A 20,098-nucleotide genomic window follows, 5' to 3' on the forward strand; every position below is an offset into this window, starting at 1 on the left:
AGGGCCTCAGAGAAGGGACAGGGCAGGGGGGCCCTGAAAATTTTTAAATCAAAATGGGGGTCCTTGGGTTGCTAAGGTTTGTGAACCACTGCATATAGTATCCCACTAGCCCCAGGAAGCTGTGCACTTGTCTCTTCATAGAGGGGATCTGGCCTTGTGACAAGGCCTTTATCTTCCTTACTAATGGGCATAGCTGTCCCCTGCCCACAGCGTACCCCAGATAGTTCACTTCCCGGTTGGCTAATCAACCTTTAGCCAGGTTAGCTGTCAGCCTGGCCTCTTGGACTGTCCGTGGGACCACTGGGAGGTGATGTATATGGTTGTCCCAGGTTCTGCTCTAGATGACAATATTGTTGATATAAGCAGCCATATATTGACTATGGGGACACAATACCTTATCCATTAACCTCTGGAACACAACCATTGCCCCATGCAGATCTAAGAGCATAGTTCTAAACTGGAATAAGCCCAGGAGCATTAAAAAAAGACAGTTTTTTCACTGGAATCAGGGATATGGGCATCTGCCAGTACCCCTTAGATAGGTTAAGGGTGAATATATAGCTGGCAGCCTCTCCAGCAATTCGTCGACACGCAGTATGGGACAGACATCAAATTTGGATCTTGCATTCACTTTTGAAAATCTATGCAGCATCATGTTGAGCTGTCCTGTCTGGGTACAAACATTATTGGACTTCACCACTCACTGTGAGACTCCTGGATGACCCTCATGGCCAACATTTTCTGTAGCTCTTGTCTCACAGTTGCCCACATTTTTTCTGGGTAATGGTTGCACGCTTTCTGGCCAGGTTCAGTCTCTATATAATGGAGCACCAGACGCATCTGGCCTGGTGGTGCCAAAAACACAGAGGGGAATGTGCTGATGAGTGTGTATCTGCTGTTCCTGTGGGGTCATAAGCCTTACCCGGTTGATACAGTCCCCAACTGGAGAACCACTGTGGCACAGCTCAGGCTCAGTGGGCAATGGAGTGATGAAGAGCCGCTCCTGTTCTTTCCATACCTTTGGTAAATTGATGTGATTTATTTGTGAGACTTACCTTTTCCCAGGCTGGTGAACTTCATAATCTACAGCTCCAAACCGTCTTATTATTTGAAAGAGACCCTGACACCAAGCCAACAGTTTAGACTCAGAGTTGGGTAACAGAAGCAGCACCTGGGCGCATTTGGAATTCTCGGATATGGGCACCTTTGTTATAGTTCTTCTCTTGGTCATGTTGAGTCTTCAACAAGTTCTCCTTTGCAAACTCACACAGGGATTTTAACTTCTCTCTTAATCACAGTATATACTGTCCTGAGTTGGTGGACCGATTCATGTCCCTTCCATGTTTCATTAATCAGATTTAACATTCCCCAGGGCTGTCTCCCATAATGCAACTCAAATGGAGAAAATCCCATAGAAGTATAGGGAACTTCCCACATGGAGAACGGAAGGGAGGGTAGGAGCTGATTCCACTAATGAGGATCAGAGGCCACAAACTTCTTAAGTATCTCTGTCATGGTGTTATTGAAACACTCCGCCAGTTTGTCAGTGATAAACAAATGTTCTTAGGGCTTTCACCTTCAGCAAGTTACATAGGTCTTCCATTACCTGTGACACAAAAATGGTTCCCTGGCCAGCAATTATTTCTTTAAGAATCCCTACCTAGGCAAAACATTTATCAACTTGGTGATGATGACTGCCACCTTTGTGGAGCAGAGGGGCATCACCTCAGGGTAGCATGAAGCTTAGTCCATGCTCACTAAGATGTATTGGTGCCTTGCACGCTTTTTCCAGTGACCCTATTAAACCCATCCTTACTCTTTTGAATAGGGTCCCTACAAGTACACTTCCTGGTGGACTTGAGGCCAACAAAAGCTCAGGGTCACCATTTCCAGTGTTTTTTCCTACCCAAGATGTCCTTTGCAGTATATCATGAGGGCCAGATTTAACACTTCCTGTTGAAACTTTTTGGGAACAAAGAGTTACAGCTAGTCTTCTCTGGTCTGTGGGTCTTTTGCCAACCAGTTTTTTTTCCCCTTTGTAATTCAAACTGTGGCTATTGTTTTCATAATTGTGGCTCGTGTACTTTATTGTTGACATGGACAATCTGTAGGTCTAGACAAATGTTAAATGATTCTGCTGCTTGACAATGAAGTCAGCTCAGCTCAAAAGCAGCTCTACATCAGGGGATGGAGTGTGCTAGTCCTTAGCTTGAGCTACTGCAGGGCATGGGCCATGAGTAGGATCACTGACTGGGGACATGGAAGGCCCTTCCCTATGGTCATTGTTTTTGGGGTTGGGACCATTACCTGAGTGCATTGATGTTCCTTCCCCTGAGTTGTCATCTCCACCTAATCCAACCAACCCCTGGAGGTCTCCTCTGATTGCATCTTCTGTCTCTCCCACTGTCCCCTCCAGGGACCACCCCCCCTTCCTAATTCCATCAGTACCTGTAATAACTTCTTGTATCACCCAATTATATTAGGGTAGGCTAAGTTCAGGGCCACCCCTACATGCGTGATGTCCGTGCAGTTCTGTATTGTTAGCTGGACTTGCCTCATGGCGTACAGACATACACCTCATGGATGCACTGAAAAAATAGGGTGCCTGAAGTTTCTCCCTCATGTCTATTAAGCTGTGGGCCCAGACTCCGTTAACTTGTACTGACACCACCAGTTTCTCTATCTTGCAAGCTCTAAAGTCAGCTAGAAGTGGCCCAGTTAACTGCACATGAAGTAGTCACCTGACTGGGGAGGTGCTTTGACTGTCTGGGCTCCCACACTTCATGGGGATCCTGTGGTGGGCCTTAAGTTGTGCCAGAATGGCCTTTTTGTCCCATCTCTCTGTAGGGATAAACCACCACAGTTGATCTACTCGGGTGGTCCCATCCCCACCACCACCCCTCTTGGGCTACCTTAGCAGTTATCCCCCTATTTGTGTGATGAATAAATAAAGAATGCATGAATGTGATTGCGTCTGCCAGCAGTGATCGAAGGGAGGGTGCTTAATTTACAGGAAAGTAGAGTAAATCCGGGGGGAGAAGGGGGGTTATCAAAGAGAAACCAACAGAACTTTCACACCGTAGCCTGGCCAGTCATGAAACTGGTTTTCAAAGCTTCTCTGATTCACACCGTGCCCTCCTGTACTCTTCTAACCGCCCTGGTATCTGGCTGCGCATAATCAGCAGCCAGGTGATTTGCCTCAATCTCCCCCTTACACTCACAGATATTGTGGAGCGCACAGCAAGCAGTAATAACAATAGGAATATTAGTTTCGCTGAGGTCTAAATGACTCAGTAAACTGTGCCAGGGTGCTTTTAAAGACCCATATGCACATTCTATCACTATTCTGCACTTGCTCAGCCTGTAGCTGAACAGCTCCTGACTACTGTCCAGGGTGCCTGTGTATGGCTTCATGAGCCATGGCATTAAGGGGTAGGCTGGGTCCCCAAGGATAACTATAGGCATTTCAACATCCCCAAGGGTTATTTTCTGGTCTGGAAAGTAAGTCCCTTGCTGCAGCTGTTGAAACAGACCAGAGTTCCTGAAGACGGGAGCGTCATGAACCTTTCCCAGCCATCCCACGTTGATGTTGGTGAAATGTCCCTTGTGATCCACCAGTGCTTGCAGCACCACTGAAAAGTACCCCTTTCGGTTTATGTACTCACTGCCTTGGTGCTCTGATGCCAAGATAGGGATATGAGTTCCATCTATTGCCCCGCCAGAGTTAGGGAATCCCATTGCAGCAAAGCCATCCACTGTGACCTGCACATTTCCCAGAGTCACTACCCTTGATATCAGCAGATCTTTGATTGTGTTGGCTACTTGCATCACAGCAGCCCCCACAGTAGATCTGCCCACTCCAAATTGATTCCCGACTGACCGGTAGCTGTCTGGCGTTGCAAGCTTCCACAGGGCTATCACCACTCGCTTCTCAACTGTGAGGGCTGCTCTCAATTTGGTATTCTTGCACTTCAGGGCAGCGGAAAGCAAGTCACAAAGTTCCATGAAAGTGCCCTTACACTTGCGGAAGTTTCACAGCCACTGGGAATTGTCCCAGACCTGCGACACTATGCGGTCCCACCAGTCTGTGCTTGTTTCCCGGGCCCAGAATCGGCGTTCCATGCCATGAACCTGCCCAGCTGACACCATGATGTGCACATTGCAGGGGCCCGTACTTTGTGAGAAGTCTATGTCCATGTCCTCATCACTCTTGTCACCATGCTGCAGTCACCTCCTCCTCACCTGGTTTCGCTTTTCTTGCAGGTTATGGTTCTGCATATCCTGCTGGATAACACGCACGGTGTTTATAGTGCTCATAATTGCTGCGGTGATCTGAGAGGGCTCCATGTTCCCAGTGCTACGGCGTCAGTGCTGAAAAAAGGCACGAAACGATTGTCTGCCGTTGCTCTGGCGCAGGGAGGGGCGACTGACAACATGGCTTACAGGGAATTAAAATCAACAAAGGTGGTGGCTTTGCATCAAGGAGAAACAGAATGGCCCCCTCAAGGATCAAACTCAAAACCCTGGGTTTAGCACGCCGTTGATTTCACGGAGGGAGTGGGGGAGAAAATGAATACAAAACATATCTGGTCTATTTCTTGTTTTGATCCACTTCATCTATCTTTATACATCTTGCTGGCAGCAGACAGTGCAGTATGACTGCCAGCCATCGTCGTCTCCTGGCTGCTCGGCAGAAGATGGTGCAGTATGACTGCCGGCAGGACTCAATCTCCATGAGACAAAACTTAAAAGGGAAATAACCTGGCTGAGTCACTCCTGTGTCTGCCCAGGCGCCCCGACCAACCTCACCAAGGTCGACTAAAAGAGCACCCTGGAGTACAGCGACAATGGCTACCAGTCATACTGCACTGTCTGCTGCCAAAAGGCAATGAACTGCTGCTGTGTAGCAATGCAGTACCATGTCTGCCAGCACCCAGGAGACATATGGTGAGCTGAGTGGGCTCTATGCTTGCTGTGATATGGCATCTGCACCCAGGAAAAAAGGTGCAAAACAACTGTCTGCAGTTACTTTCACAGAGGGAGGGCTTGACGATATGTACCCAGAACCACCCGTGACAAGTTTTTGTCCCATCAGGCATTGGGATTTCTACCCAGAATTCAAATGGGCGGCGGAGACTACAGAAACTGTGGGATAGCTACCCACAGTGCAACACTCTGGAAGTCGACAGTTGTCTCAGTACTGTGGACACACTCTGCCGTCTAAGTCCACTTAGAGCATTCATGTGGGGACACACACAATCGACTGTATAAAAACGCTTTCTACAAAACCGACTTCTATAAATTTGACCTAATTTCGTAGTGTAGACATATCCTAAGTTACCACCATCTTTTTTAATTGCAGGCACCAAAACTGGATACAGTCTTCCAGCAACAGTTGCACCATTGCCAAACAGAGATAAAATAACCTCTTCTACTCTTACTCAAGATTCCTGTTTATGCATCCCAGCATTGTATTAGCTCTTTCGGCAATAGCATCTTACCGGGACTCATGTTCAGCTGATTATCCACCATGCCCCCCAAATATTTTTCACAGTCACTGCTCCCTAGGACAGAATGCTCCATCCTGACAGCATGGCCTACATTCCTGTTTTTTAGATGTATACATTTAGCCATATTCAAAACACAGATTGTTTGCTTGAGCCCAGTTGATTGAACAATCCAAAATCGCTCTGAATCAGTGACCTGTTTTCTTCATTATTTTCCACTCCAAGTTTTGTATCATCTGCAGACTTTTTTCAGTTGTGATTGTGTGTTTTCTTCCACATCATTGATAAAAATATTAACAAGTACAGAACTGATCCCTGTGGGACTCCACTGGAAAGACTCGCTATGACAATTCTCCATTTACAATTACACTGGGAGACCTATCAGTTAGCCAGGTTTTAATGACAGATTTCAGAGTAGCAGGCATGTTAGTCTGTATTCGCAAAAAGAAAATGTGTGCCATGTTTGCTTTATATTATTTTAGCTTTTAATCAAAACGTTGAGCGGTACTAAATCATACACTTTACAGAAACCTAAGTACGTTACATCAACCCTATTATTTTTTAACAACCAGACCTGTAGTCTCTCAAAAAGGATATCAGGTTAGTTTGACAGGAGCGATTTTCCATAAACATGTATTGATTTGCATTAAATTATATTACCCTCCTTTCATTCTTTATTAATCGAGTCCTGTATCAGTTGCTCTACTATTTTGTCTGGGGTCAATATCAGGCTAACAGGCCGAGAATTACCATTTTCTTTTAGTCTTCTGGAACTTCCCCAGTGTTCCAAGACTTAATAGAAATCAATGTTAATGGTCCAAGCTCTTTTAAAACTCTTGGATGCAAGTTATCTGGACCTTCTGCTTTAAAAAAAAAAAAAGTCTAAACTTTAATAGCTGCTGTTTAACATCCTCTACAGATACGAGTGGAATGAAAAGAGTTTTCACATCGCCACATAATAAGACTATGACATCTACTTTTTTCTCCCCAAATACAGAATAATAAATATTAACACTTCTGCCTTTTCTGCATTATTGATAATTCTGCCATTTCTATCTAGTAATGGAGCAATACCATTGTCAGGATTATGTTTCCCAAATATATTTAAAATGCCTTTTATTGTCCTTAACTCTGCTGGCTATAGAGGTCTTTGTGTCCCTTTGCTTCCCTTAGCAATTTGCTACAATTCCTAACTTCAGATTTATATACTGTGCTATCAATTTCCCTTTTCTTTCAGTTATTACATTTTATTTTGTATAGTTGCATTCACTTATCAATCTGGTACAGAGGGTATTTTTAACCATTATGGCCTTCTTCCTTGATTGTAGCTTTTGGGGCATCCAGTAAGGGGTTCTTAAATGACTCCCAATTCTCATATTCTCTCTCTCCCACACACACATACCCTCTACCTTGTCTGGACTTTATTTTTCTTGAACACTGTATATGTGATCACTTGTAGCTAAGCTACCATTTTTAGTTCTATGATCAGTTCCTCTTTATCTGTTAAGAGGAGGTCTAAAAGAATTCCCCTATGTTGGTTGCAACACTGAGTTAGAAAAATTGTTATCTATAAGGTTTAGAAAATCCAAGGATGTTTAGTAGTAGCAGCATGAGACCTCCAGCATACATCACTCAAATGGACATCCTCCCCAGGATCACATAGCTTTTTTTCCCCCCCTACACATTACTGATAAGTGCGTAAGGAGGCAGTTATCCTGTTCCCTACTGTGATTTGGTGGTCTGTAGCAGACACCAACTAATAGTCCACCTTGTACTTCATCTGTTAAGACATTGATCCATGAGCATTCAAGATAATATTCAAGTTATAAGTAACTCACACAGGTAATGCCATTTTTGACAGAGTGCCATCCTCCCTCCCCATTTGCCGACTTGATCCTTCCTAAATAGGTTCTAACCATTTTTGTTAAATGTTCCATAATCATGAATCATCCCATCAGGTTTCAGTAATACCAGCTAGATTGAAATTATGCTCATAAATAAGCAATTCCAATTCCTCTTGTTTGTTACAGAGGCTCCCAGCATTGGTTTGAATTCAGTTCAGACTATAGGTAATTCAAGAATTTATTCTCTTCATGTTTTTTGGTTCCTTGATTAATTTTGTTCTCAACATCCAAATGTTATGCTGAGCACTCATATCTTCCCTTTTTACCCTTTACTCAGGAGGGTGTTAAATAGTAAAAGGAGTCTTACAAACCTCTCCCTCAGGAGAAAGACTGCTGATCTGATCCATGGTAATGCCTATCAGGCTAATCAAATAATAAGGTACTATTCATCATGATTAAGGGTGGCAGAATCTAGCCTTAAGAAGTCACATTTACCACTTGCTACTCAAAAGTAACTTTTCTATAAAAACACATTACCTTGTAGTGCTTTCTTTGTGCACTCATCCAGGTTCCATACTATCACATAGTCACAGGAAGCAGAGCAGACAAGAAGTGGATTGATTTTACTTCCAAACGCCAGTGCCGTGATTGAATGGTGATGTCCTGCCAAGTGCAATGGCTGGCAAATATAACATTTTTTTAGGTCCATAGGTCATTTCTAATTATGATGAAAACAAAGCTGTATTTTTCCCCTCTTATTTGCTAACTAGCAACATTCAATTATTCATCCAAACTGAATTTTCTTTAATGATTAAAATCCATTCACCAAACTGCATTATGGCTTACTGCCATGCTTGCCAAAAGAACAGTCAAATAATTGTCCACATTCCAAATATAAAATGTGGAGTCTAGTAAGGACAATAGCCTACACTACAAAAAATGATGTACCCAAACCCAACATTTTTCTTCCCCCCCCCCCATCCATTTTAATGCACTTTTAAAATATTATACTGAAAATCTAAACACACAAGTTTTGGGTTTTACCTGATGATGAGCAGGGTTATCGCCAGTATTCCAGATGCATAGCTCATTTCCATTCAAAGGAAAAGCACAGTAATGTAGATTACAAGCAAGTTGAACATGAGACTCTGGCACTTTGGATCTAAACATTTGTTTCTCAAGAACTATGTCATGGCTACATCCTTCTTCAGTGAAACAAAGGTCCACTGGGCTCTCCATAAGACAGCTGAAATAAACATCACATTAGAATATCACTAAAAATTCTCATTAAGAATATTTTTTGTTTTTTTCTGTTTTGCTGCCTTTTGAATCATCCAGTATAGAATACTCCCAGAGACAGATTACTGGACATTGTGCCTGGTTCTGAAAGTGCCAAATACCCTGAACAACTGGAGATAAAGAGTACCCAGTTTTACAAAAGAGGCTGTCCGCATCTTGCAGGATTTTGCCCAGTGATGTCTTGTAGAGGAATGACAATATTACAAGAACAATTCCAAAAATCTGACAGTGTGCTGCATGCAAAGTTAGATAAGATATACCTTAAAGCAGAGGCTCAGAACCTGTGGACCATGACCCAAAATTGGGTCACCAGAATGTGTCAAAAAGTTCCGTGGGAAGCCTAGGGAGAGGGGGGAAGGAGTACATATAGGGTGGCCAGGTGCCCTTTATTTTTTTAAAAACTAGAAAGTCTGGTCAAAGAGGGGACCTGACAGTGTCCGGTCACATCTCCTGACCGGACACCTAAAGCCTTACTGCGGGTGGGGGAGGCACTGGGTCATCACCTGCACCAGTCCCTACACAACCAAGGCTGGCTCCTACCAGCATCAGGCGGCTGCAGCTCCCAGCCGCAGCTCCGCAAATGACTCCCTCCCTACCAGGGCAGAGGAGGGGAGAAGAGCAGCAAGCAACAGGGGTGGGAGGGAAGAGGAACGAATGGGGAGTGGGCTCTTGGAGTGAAGAGGCGGAGCTGGCATTTAATTTCAAAAAGGGGAACTACATAAAAATGAAGCAGGACCAACACCAACTAAATCATCCCAGCCAGGGCTTTCTCAAGCCGGGCCTTAAAAACCAACCCATTCCAGTGCTTCACCCCATCTCAAAAAAATATATATTGGAATTGGAAAAAGCTCAGAAAAGAGCAATAAAAATTATTAGGGGTATGGAACAGCTTCCATATGGGGAAAGATTAATAAGACTGGGACTTTTCATCTTGGAAAAGAGACAACTAAGGGGGAATATGATAGATACAAAACCACCACTGGTGTGGAGAAAATAAAGAAGGAAGTGTTATTTACCCTTCTCATGACACACGAGCTAGGAGGAACCAAATGAAATTAACAAGTAACAAAAGGAAGTATTTCTTCACACAACACACAGTAAACCTGTGGAACTCTTTGCCAGAGAATGTTGTGAAGGCAAAGACTATAAGAGGGTTCAAAAAAAGAGCTAGATAAATTCATGGATAGGCCCATCAATGGCTATTAGCCACGATGGACAGAGATGGTGTCCCTAGCCTTTGTTTGCCAGAAGCTGAGAATGAATCACTTGCTAATTACCTGTTCATTCCCTCTGGGGCACCTAGCATTGGCCACTGTTGGAAGACAGGATACTGGGCTAGATGGACCTTTGCTCTGACCCAGTATGGCCGTTCTTACAGAGAGGTTCTGGCACTCCTGCTAGAGTGTCTGTTTTTTAAATATTACAGAGTTGGCAAGATACAGAGCCTGCCCCATACTAACCTCACAGAGGCAGATCCTGTAGCTCCAGTCCCAGAGGGCTAGAGAGGCTTGGCTCCCCATTCCAAGTGTTGCAGCACACACAAGTTTGACCAGCTGCCCCTCCATCAGGATAATGGGGGACCAGCTGGGACAAATTTGTGAAAGTAGCATTGCAATCCCATCTACCAGATCATGACACCATTCGCACAAATTTGGCCCAGCTGGGCCCTCATTAGAGGGACTGGACCAAGCCTGAGCAGTGTTGTGACCCCTAAGGTCAAAACGAGTGGGAAACCAAGCCCAGCCAGCCCTGTGGGACAGGAGCCACTGCTAGGTATACATGGTGTACTTATTACATTAGTATCTATATTATATATCCTAGGTAAGAAATATTTACTAAACCAGATATTGGGTGGTGGGCCAGGAGGGCACGAAACCTACTTTCTGGGTTGCCACAGGTCATCCAGATTTACCAATGGGTCCTGAACCCAAAAAGGGTGAGATTGAGAACCAAAGCCTTAAAGAATATTTTCAGTTTTGATTATAATTTACTCTTTTAAAACGATTGTGTAGATTGCACCGCAAGCCCTTGCGTCCCTGAACAGATTTCACACACCTACTCTTAAAACTCAAGGGCACTTTTCGCGGGTGCAGTAATTCACCCCTGTGACCAGCACCAGGCTCATACCGGACTTAAACGCTGACAGCAAGGCTTAAGGGAGACGATCGCGGGACTGGACTCGAGCGGCCACGCAGGTCAGTTTCGCCCTGCAGACGGGGATGTTCACACGCGGCCCCAGGCATCAGGTGCGCGCTTCCAACAGACACCCGCCGCTAACGCGCCGCAGCCGGGACAGCGCGAGAGCGAGCACAGCTTGGGGCTGGATTCGTTTCACCTCCGCTGCGGCTGCCCGTGTAGACCAGCCCGGGCAGCGTTTCTCTCCCGCCCCAGGGCTCCCTGCCGCCAGCCGGTGCACGCGGGGGCCCGCTGCTCCTCTCTTGACGTTGAACGTTGGCTCTCGGTCCGGGCTCCGCGCAGCTCACACCGCGGGGGGGAGCGACAGGAGCCAAACTCGGCCCCGCCACGTGTCGCTGTTTCCATGGAGACAGGGCACCTGGTCAAACCAACTACGTCACTCACTGTCGCCGCCGCGTTCGACGCCCTCGCGCCTCCCCCCGGACTGGCAGGTGGGGGCCCCACCCCCGGCGGCGGGGCGGGGGTCCTTACGTTAGGGCCCGATAATGATAGCGCACTTCCGCCGGGGGCGCAGACGCTCACCGTGTGGGGGGAAGGGGCCGAGCCCGAGCCCGACTCGCTCTCTCGTCCGTCTACCCCCGCTATCTGCGGCGACTCGCAGCGCAGAAACGCATCGGCCGGCCGGTTTCTCAGGTAGCGGAGACGCCGACGGGCCGCCGAGCGGGACAACTCAGGCCGCGGAACCCCTCCGCCTTCTCCCGGCCCCCTGCCAGGTGTAGCGGGAGGGCACAGGCCCGTGGGGCGGGGCCACGGCCGCCTGCCCCTCGATGGGGACGGATGTAGGGCGGAGAGCAGGAGGGTCAGCCCTATGGCTACAGCACCCACACACCCCACCGACCTCCAGACAACAGCCACATACCCCACAGCTGTACAGCAACACGCAGTGCACGGTTATGCACTCCACAGCCTATCGCCAATAGCGCACCACCCAGCTGCTCTAGCTGCCCTTTGCTGGGCACTCAGCAGGCTCCTATGTTTGAACTCAGTGGAGCCCTGTGCTCTTAGTGCCCCTCGGCCTGGGTATGCTCCCCTCACTCTCGCTTCCTTTGGCCTTAGCCCCAAGACCAGTCCTGAACCCCACAAGACTCCCCAGTAGATTAATTGTGCCTTTCCCAGAGCTCCACCCTTTGGGTGTTGGCTCTGATTGACAGTTTATCGTTCAGGGACATGTGGTTCTTGAAGCAAAGAAGACACAAACTTTGCAGAAGGATTGCTAAACTAGCCATTAATTTCTTTAGCCTCCACAAGAGATATACAGATCCATGCAAAATGAGAAACACCTGTATTTGGTTCAGAGCCATAGTTTTCTCACCATCCCTAAGCATTCACTGGGATTTAGTCAGTGTATTCAAGGGTCTCCAGGTCCCCTCTCCTGAGGCTCAAGTTCAGTCTTCTCTTTCTGTTTTGACAGTGAGAGCTCTGCTCATGCTCAGACCAGACCTGGTCCTTTTATAACTTATATTTCCCTATCCTTCTGTCCTCTGATTCTCCTGGTCAACCTCAAAAGACCCTGCTCAGGTGATCAAGATCTGCCATCAGGTGGTCTATTGCTTGGTTATGATTTATCTGGAGTTCACACTCAAAAAACTGGTTTTACCTAGGGTGCAGCAATCCATTTGTTCTAGGGGAAGGCTTATTGCATTATTGATGATCCTTAATGACTGTCTCAGTAAGAGGGGCAAGGTGGATGAGATAATATGTATTGGACCAACTTCTGCTGGTGAGAGAGAGAGAAACTTTCGAGCTTGCACAGAGCTCTTCTTCAGGTCTGGGAAACGAAAGGCATGTCTACGCTACAATCTTAAATCGAGCTATGTTGGTTTGACTTACACTCCACACTACCCCTCCTCCGTTGGTGGTGCACATCCTCACCAGAAGTGCTTCCATTGACTGAAGAGGGGCAGTGTGGGGGACTGCTGGTTTCTCGCCTCCCCACTCCCAGCGAGAAGTGGTGGGGAAGTTGTGCAGGACTTCTTGCCTCCTGACAGGCTCCAGTCAGCTGCTGTGCTCCCAGTAGGGAGCCAGGACCCAGGGGGCAGCAGGGCTCCCAGGGGGGAGTCCAGACAGCAGCCCAGCTTGGAGTAGAGACTCAGCAGCGGCCTGGCTGGGGATCCATGTCTCCACTGAAGCTGTGAAATTGACAGGACAGCCAGCAGCTGACAGTGTCTACACACACTGCGTTGCCCTGACTACACTGACAAAAACCCTATGCCTCTCATGGAGGTGGAGTTATTATGTTGGTGTAGTACGGCATTGACATTGGCAGGATCATGCTGTAGATAGACGCTGACATAGTTAGGTTTCAAAGTAGCAGCCAGGTTAGTCTGTATCGGCAAAAAGAAAAGGAGTACTTGTGGCACCTTAGCGACTAACAGATTTATTTGAGCATAAGTTTTCATGAGCTACAGCTCACTTCATCGGCTGTAACTGACGAAAGCTTCTGCTCAAATAAATTTGTTAGTCTCTAAGGTACCACAAGTACTCCTTTTCTTTTCACATAAGCTGCCTTATGTTTACCTAACTCTGTAGTGCAGACCAAGTCTAACTCCAAGTGTCACTGCTAAATACAAGATGGCACACATTGTTTACCACAAGTAGTTAACATGTATTTCAAGGGACCATTCAAGGTGAAGTGACCCATTCACACCCCTCCAGTCACAGGGAGAAAAGGAAGAGGGGGTGGAAGCAGCTGGAGGAGGTGGTTGTTGTTAGTGGGTTACAGATTAGATTATTGTAATAAGCCATAAATCTGATGTCTCTATTCAGTCCAGGACAAAAGGGGCTGTGAAACCTGCTTGGGAATTTTGGACAGAGGGGTTTTGCTCGGTATTATGTGTGTGTGTTTGAGAGGGAAGGCAGAACAGACTGAGAATGAGAGAGACTCAAAGGCAGAAAGAAAGCCAAGTGGCAGCCTGAGAGCATGGTGTGACCCTGGAGAAGCCTACAGGAAGGTTCTGGGTGTGGTGCTAGATACAGGGCTAGGGGAAGTAAGCAAAGAAGCTGTCCCCCATTTTTTGGTTTCTCCTACATTCAGAGAAGTAGGACTTTGTACATTTCTTGTCAAACAAGATTGCATCAAAGAAAATACCAGACTCCATCATCAATTTCTACTCCCAACTGGGACAACCTCAGGACCTTGACCTTTGATTAATTACTTGAGTTAAAAAGGGGTAACACTGATGTCAAAGGTGGGATCTGCTTTCCAAGGAGAGAGGTTATAAGGTGCTGTACCTGAACCAAGATAGAAGAAATGATGGCAGTGCTTGCAGAAATCAAAGATGGCCATGTAGTAGGAAGAGAGCCTAGGATGTAAGGCCTTGTATCAGAGGCCTAGTATGAGGCAGGACCTGCTCACAGAATCTGGCAAGAACTGGACTAATATTGCAAAAAATACACATTCCTAAGAATTGCTAAGCACAGAGTACTCACACAAACACATCCTGATATTAAATGGTGCCAGAACATCCCAATATTAAGAATTGTACAAAAAATTTTTCCAAGGATAACAGGAGCACACTGACCCCTTCTAAAAGATGCGGTTAGGATAACTACATAATAAAGATGTTTTAATTGAGCCAACGTGTACAAGGTGATGGGTGACAACTAGCCATGTCAGGGGGCAGTAACTAATTTTGTCAAAGGCAGTACATAACTTGTTTGTATCAGGGTATAAAAATATCTTGAAGGAAGTATCTTTGGCCAGCAGAGGGGGAGAATGAAAAGTTCCACCATTCATTGAGCTGCGTCCATTGTCATAGGCATACATGTCTTAGTATCCTCATAGAGTCTGCCAGGTGCTATTACCGTGCTTTGTCAACAATAAACCTGGCCTAGCACCTTTGTACCTTAACAGATCTTGTGATCATTGGATGGTTCACTTGAGGTCTGCTGTGCCGGCTGTCTGCACAGAGCTGGGGCAGCACACGGGAAGAACACACACGCAGCCAAATGTCTAACCACAGGCCAAATTGAATTAAAGCAAGACCTAAAACAGGCTTCACAAAAAGAATGTAATACAAGCCCGACAATAAGATCTAAAACAAGAGCCGAAGGTTTCCCAGAAAGGGCTCAAAGATAACTTGCAGACTAATATGAGATCTGTGTTGGAGCAGCAGCTGCAAAGTGCCCGGACAGATTGGGAACCCCATCCACTTGGGTCAAAAATGTGTAACAATACAATATCCATTGCTACTATTTCAGTTCTACATTTACCTCACATGTAAGAGTACCAGATAAAACTTTTATTTCAGCATTGTGATGACAACAAAGGTATCATACGTAACTGCTGCAGCCATGAATGTTATGACAGCTTATTCACCAAAAAGTGAAGATAAGTGCCCATATCTAAATTAAAATGTGCCCTATAGGCAAGAGAATCATAGTACCTGTCATAAATATAAAGGGAGGGGTAAACACCTTTAAATCCCTCCTGGCCAGAGGAAAAACCCTTTCACCTGTAAAGGGTTAAGAAGCTAACTGGCACCTGACCAAAATGACCAATGAGGAAACAAGATACTTTCAAAGCTGGAGGGGGAGGGGAAACAAAGGCTCTCTTTGTCTGTGTGATGCTTTTGCCAGGACCAGAGCAGGAATGCAGGTCAGAACTCCTGTAAAGAGGTAGTAAGCAATCTAGTTAGATATGCGTTAGATTCTGTTTTGTTTAAATGGCTGATAAAATAAGTTGTGCTGAATGGAATGTATATTCCTGTTTTTGTGTCTTTTTGTAACTTAAGGGTTTGCCTAGAGGGATTCTCTATGTTTTGAATCTGATTACCCTGTAAGGTATTTACCATCCTGATTTTACAGAGGTGATTTTTTTACTTTTTCTTTAATTAAAATTCTTCTTTTAAGAACCTGATTGCTTTTTCATTGTTCTTAAGATCCAAGGGTTTGTGTCTGTATTCACCTGTGCAAATTGGTGAGGATTTTTATCAAGCCTTCCCCAGGAAAGGGGGTGTAGGGTTTGGGGGGATATTTTGTGGGGGAGATGTTTCCAAGTGGGCACTTCCCCTGTTCTTTGTGTAACACTTTGGTGGTGGCAGCTTTTAACCTAAGCTGGTAAGAATAAGCTTAGGGGGTCTTTCATGCAGGTCCTCACATGTGGAACCTTGACACCTTGGCTGGTGTGGCTGACCCCAAGGCTACTGGAGCAGGTGGGGTGGCTCCAGGGCCAGCTGGACTGGCTGCTGCTTGGGTGACCCCAGGCAGCTGGTCCCAGGCACTGCTCCGGAGCTGGGGTCTGGGAGCAGCAGCAGTGCCCTGGGCTGAGCCCTCTCCCCCAGCAGCGGCAGCAGGGCCCTGGGCCACCTCCCGTCCAGAGCAGCAGTAGCAGCCGGAGGACCCCAGGCCGCACACACCCACAGCAGCGGCAGGGCCCGGTCCACCACCCCTCGCCTGGAGCAGCAGAGATGGAGGTGGGACACTGGGCTGCCCCCTCCCCAGCAGCAGCTGCAGGAGGGCCCCAGGTCACCCCCCATCCCACCTCAACAGCAGTGGGTCCAGATTTGGAGTGCTCCCCCTAGGATCACCAGCATCCCTGGAAGTGCCCCCTCCGATCCCCCAGCACCAAAGATTTAGTTAGGGGTATTTTTAGTAAAAATCATGGACAGGTCACCACCCCGAGACTTTTTGGTTATTGCCCGTGACCCGTCCATGACTTTTACTAAAAATATCCGTGACTAAATTGTAGCCTTCACTATGATATCATTTAACTTAATCACTGAGAAATTGATCCACAGCCCAGTGAAGTCAATGGGAGTCTTTCCATTGATTTTAATGGACTTTAGATCAGACCATTTGGACCTATTCCTGAGATGCTGAGCATCTACAACTTCCATTGATTTCAGTGGATACTACAAACCCAAAGTAATTTTTAGGAACTGTCCTATAGTGGGGAAACATTATTGTCAACCTTGGATGAGGCCACTCTTCTTTGAACTCCTCCCTCACTACCCCATTCTATACATTTTAAAAAAACACACTGCGGCAGCAGCGAGGGTGGCTCCTAGAAACAGAAGGTTTGGATGGAGTTGGAAAGTAGTGGAAGTTCAGCTGGACTCAGGTCTTCATCATGAAAAGAGATCTGTTACTGTGAGTAACAGTAGCGGGGGAAAAAATAAGCATGGGGAAATAGTTTTACTTTGTGTAATGACACATCCACTCCCAGTCTTTATTCAAGCCTAATTTGATGGTGTCCAGTTTGCAAATTAATTCCAGTTCAGCAGTTTCTCGTTGGAGTCTGTTTTTGAAGTTTTTTTTGTTGTAGTGTTGCGACTTTTAGGTCTGTAATCGAGTGACCAGAGAGATTGAAGTGTTCTCTGACTGGTTTTTGACATCTGATTTGTGTCCATTTATTCTTTTACGTAGAGACTGTCCAGTTTGGCCAACGTACATGGCAGAGGGGCATTGCTGGCACATGATGGCATATATCACATTGGTAGATGTGCAGGTGAACGAGCCTCTGATAGTGTGGCTGATGTGATTAGGTCCTATGATGGTATCCCTTGAATAGATAAGCGGACAGAGTTGGCACTGGGGCTTGTTGCAGGGTTTGGTTCCTGGCTTAGTTTTGTGTGGTTGCCGGTGAGTATTTGCTTCAGGTTGGGGGGCTCTCTGTAAGCGAGGACTGGCCTGTCTCCCGAGATCTGTGAGAGTGAGGGATCATCCTTCAGGATAGGTTGTAGATCCTTGATGATGCGCTGGAGAGGTTTTAGTTGGGGGCTGAAGGTGACTGCTAGTGTTATTTTCTTTGTTGGGCCTGTCCTGTAGTAGGTGACTTCTGGGTAGTCGTCTGGCTCTGTCAATCCGTTTCTTCACTTCACCAAGTGGGTATTGTAGTAGTAAGAACACTTGATAGAGATCTTGTAGGTGTTTTTCTCTGTCTGAGGGGTTGGCGCAAATGTGGTTGTATGTTAGAGCTTGGCTGTAGACAATGGATCGTATAGTGTGGTCTGGATGAAAGCTGGAGGCATGTAGGTAAGCATAGCGGTCAGTAGGTTTACGGTAAAGGGTGGTGTTTATGTGGCCATCGCTTATTAGCACTGTAGTGTCCAGGAAGTGGATCTCTTCTGTGGACTGGTCCAGGCTGAGGTTGATGGTAGGATGGAAATTGTTGAAATCATGGTGGAATTCCTCAAGGGCTTCTTTTCCATGGGTCCAGATGATGAAGACGTCATCAATGTAACACAAGTAGAGTAGGGGCGTTAGGGGATGAGAGCTGAGGAAGCATTGTTCTAAGTCAGCCATAAAAATGTTGGCATACTGTGGGGCCATGTGAGTACCCATAGCAGTGCCGCTGACTTGAAGATATACATTGTTCCCAAATGTGAAATAGTTATGGATGAGGACAAAGTCACAAAGTTCAGCCACCAGGTTTGCCGTGACATTATTGGGGATACTGTTCCTGATGGTTTGTAGTCCATCTTTGTGTGGAATGTTGGTATAGAGAGCTTCTACATCCATAGTGGCCAGGATGGTGTTTTCTGGAAGATCACCAATGGATTGTAGTTTCCTCAGGAAGTCAGTGGTGTCTCAAAGATAGCTAGGAGTGCTGGTAGCGTAGGGCCTGAGGAGGGAGTCCACATAGCCAGATAATCCTGCTGTCAGGGTGCCAGTGCCTGAGATGTTGAGGCGTTCAGGATTTCCAGGTTTATGGTTCTTGGGTAGCAGATAGAATACCCCTGGTCGGGGTTCTAGGAGTGTGTCTGTGCAGATTTGTTCTTTTGCTTTTTCAGGGAGTTTCTTGAGCAGATAGTGTAGTTTCTTTTCATAACCCTCAGTGGGATCAGAGGGTAATGGCTTGTAGAATGTGGTGTTAGAGAGCTCCCTAGTAGCCTCTTGTTCATATTCCGACCTATTCATGATGATGAGGGAGATAGGGAAATTTTAGAAGGAATACAGGTATCAATAATATAATGGAGCAATAGCAAGATCATAGTTAACATTTTATTAGATTATTCTCTGAAATAGTTATTTTAATTATACCGTTGAGATAATGGGCCAGATCCTCAGCTGGTGTAAACTGGAGTTACTCCATTGTCTTAAAGGATCTACACCAGCTGAGGATCTGACCCAATATAATTATTGCAGATGTGAAAAGGTGTTTACATTAAAACAAGCACATAATTCATTTAGTGCTCATGAAAGATGTTTGTTTGACAACCCTGGCAACCAAAGTCTTCTATTCACCCACAATGAAGGTGCAATGCTGACATTGGCAGGGCAAGCTTCCCTATGCCGCTCCATCGATATCGCTCCATCCTGAACTGGAAGGACTGACTGTAGGGATTACAAGCACAGTTTAGTCTCCAGGTCCATTTCTGCTGGGACTGCTATCAAGAGCGCTGAATTGTGCCAATTGTGTAATGATCTCTCTTTTTATGATGTGGGCAGCAGTCACTCTGAACTGAACTGAGATTGACTCACATCTCACAGGTGACCAAAAAGTCATCAGATGAAAAAAAGAATTGGTTGTAAACAGGTGATCTACAGGTGAGAGGCTTCATATCCTTACTTATTTACAGCATATATTTTAAACATATTTATGCTTTGCTACATCAACTCTGTGATCTTTAGTGTCCAGGAAGATGACTAACAGATTTTTTCACCTTTATTTGGACACAGAGCAAAAAATATATTTAAAGTCTTTATTTATGTAACATTTATTCACTTAACTGACTTTAGTCCATTTTAAATGTCTGATGCCTTACCAAAAAACTATGAAAATAATCTAAACAAGATGACTCTCACTTTGTGTCAAATGAATTGAGAAATGCAAATTCTTTAATAAAACTGGTAATTCTTTTAGCAGACCACTTAGTATCTAATAAGAAGCTGCTAAGTATTCTAGACATTATGTTCTTACATATCTAATTTAATTTTCTCAATTTGATTATCTACATTAAAATTGAAATAACAAAGGACAAATATTTTTAACTAAAATCATTTGTACCAAACCTAAAAATGTGACCATTTTTACACTATTAATGTTATACTATCAAACTGGAACAGTATGTGAGTTGTGATCTGCCAGGAATGCATAGTTTTGTGCCTGCATACTGATGTAGACAGCAAAAAGAAAAGGAGTACTTGTGGCACCTTAGAGACTAACCAATTTATTTGAGCATAAGCTTTCGTGAGCTACAGCTCACTTCATCGGATGCATGCTGTAGCTCACGAAAATTTATGCTCAAATAAATTGGTTAGTCTCTAAGGTGCCACAAGTACTCCTTTTCTTTTTGGAATACAGACTAA

At 45.5% G+C, this 20,098-nt stretch overlaps 1 protein-coding gene across 1 annotated transcript in view; it reads right to left on the reverse strand.

Moving 5' to 3' along the window:
• WDR27 (WD repeat domain 27) overlaps positions 1-11,361 on the reverse strand; it is a 189,381-nt gene extending 178,020 nt beyond the window's left edge. Inside the window, exons 1-3 of the mRNA XM_084622670.1 lie at positions 10,778-11,361; positions 8,396-8,597; positions 7,889-8,030 (exon numbers count right to left, since the gene is read on the reverse strand). Of these exons, the coding sequence (XP_084478796.1) occupies positions 7,889-8,030; positions 8,396-8,590 (337 nt within the window). The 5' untranslated portion in view covers positions 8,591-8,597; positions 10,778-11,361. The remainder of the gene's footprint in view (positions 1-7,888; positions 8,031-8,395; positions 8,598-10,777) is intronic.
• Between the last annotated feature and the right edge of the window lie 8,737 nt (positions 11,362-20,098).

Source organism: Lepidochelys olivacea (genome assembly GCF_965140295.1).
Source record: "Lepidochelys olivacea isolate rLepOli2 genome assembly, chromosome: 3".
In the NCBI taxonomy this organism is placed as follows: Eukaryota; Metazoa; Chordata; order Testudines; family Cheloniidae; genus Lepidochelys; species Lepidochelys olivacea.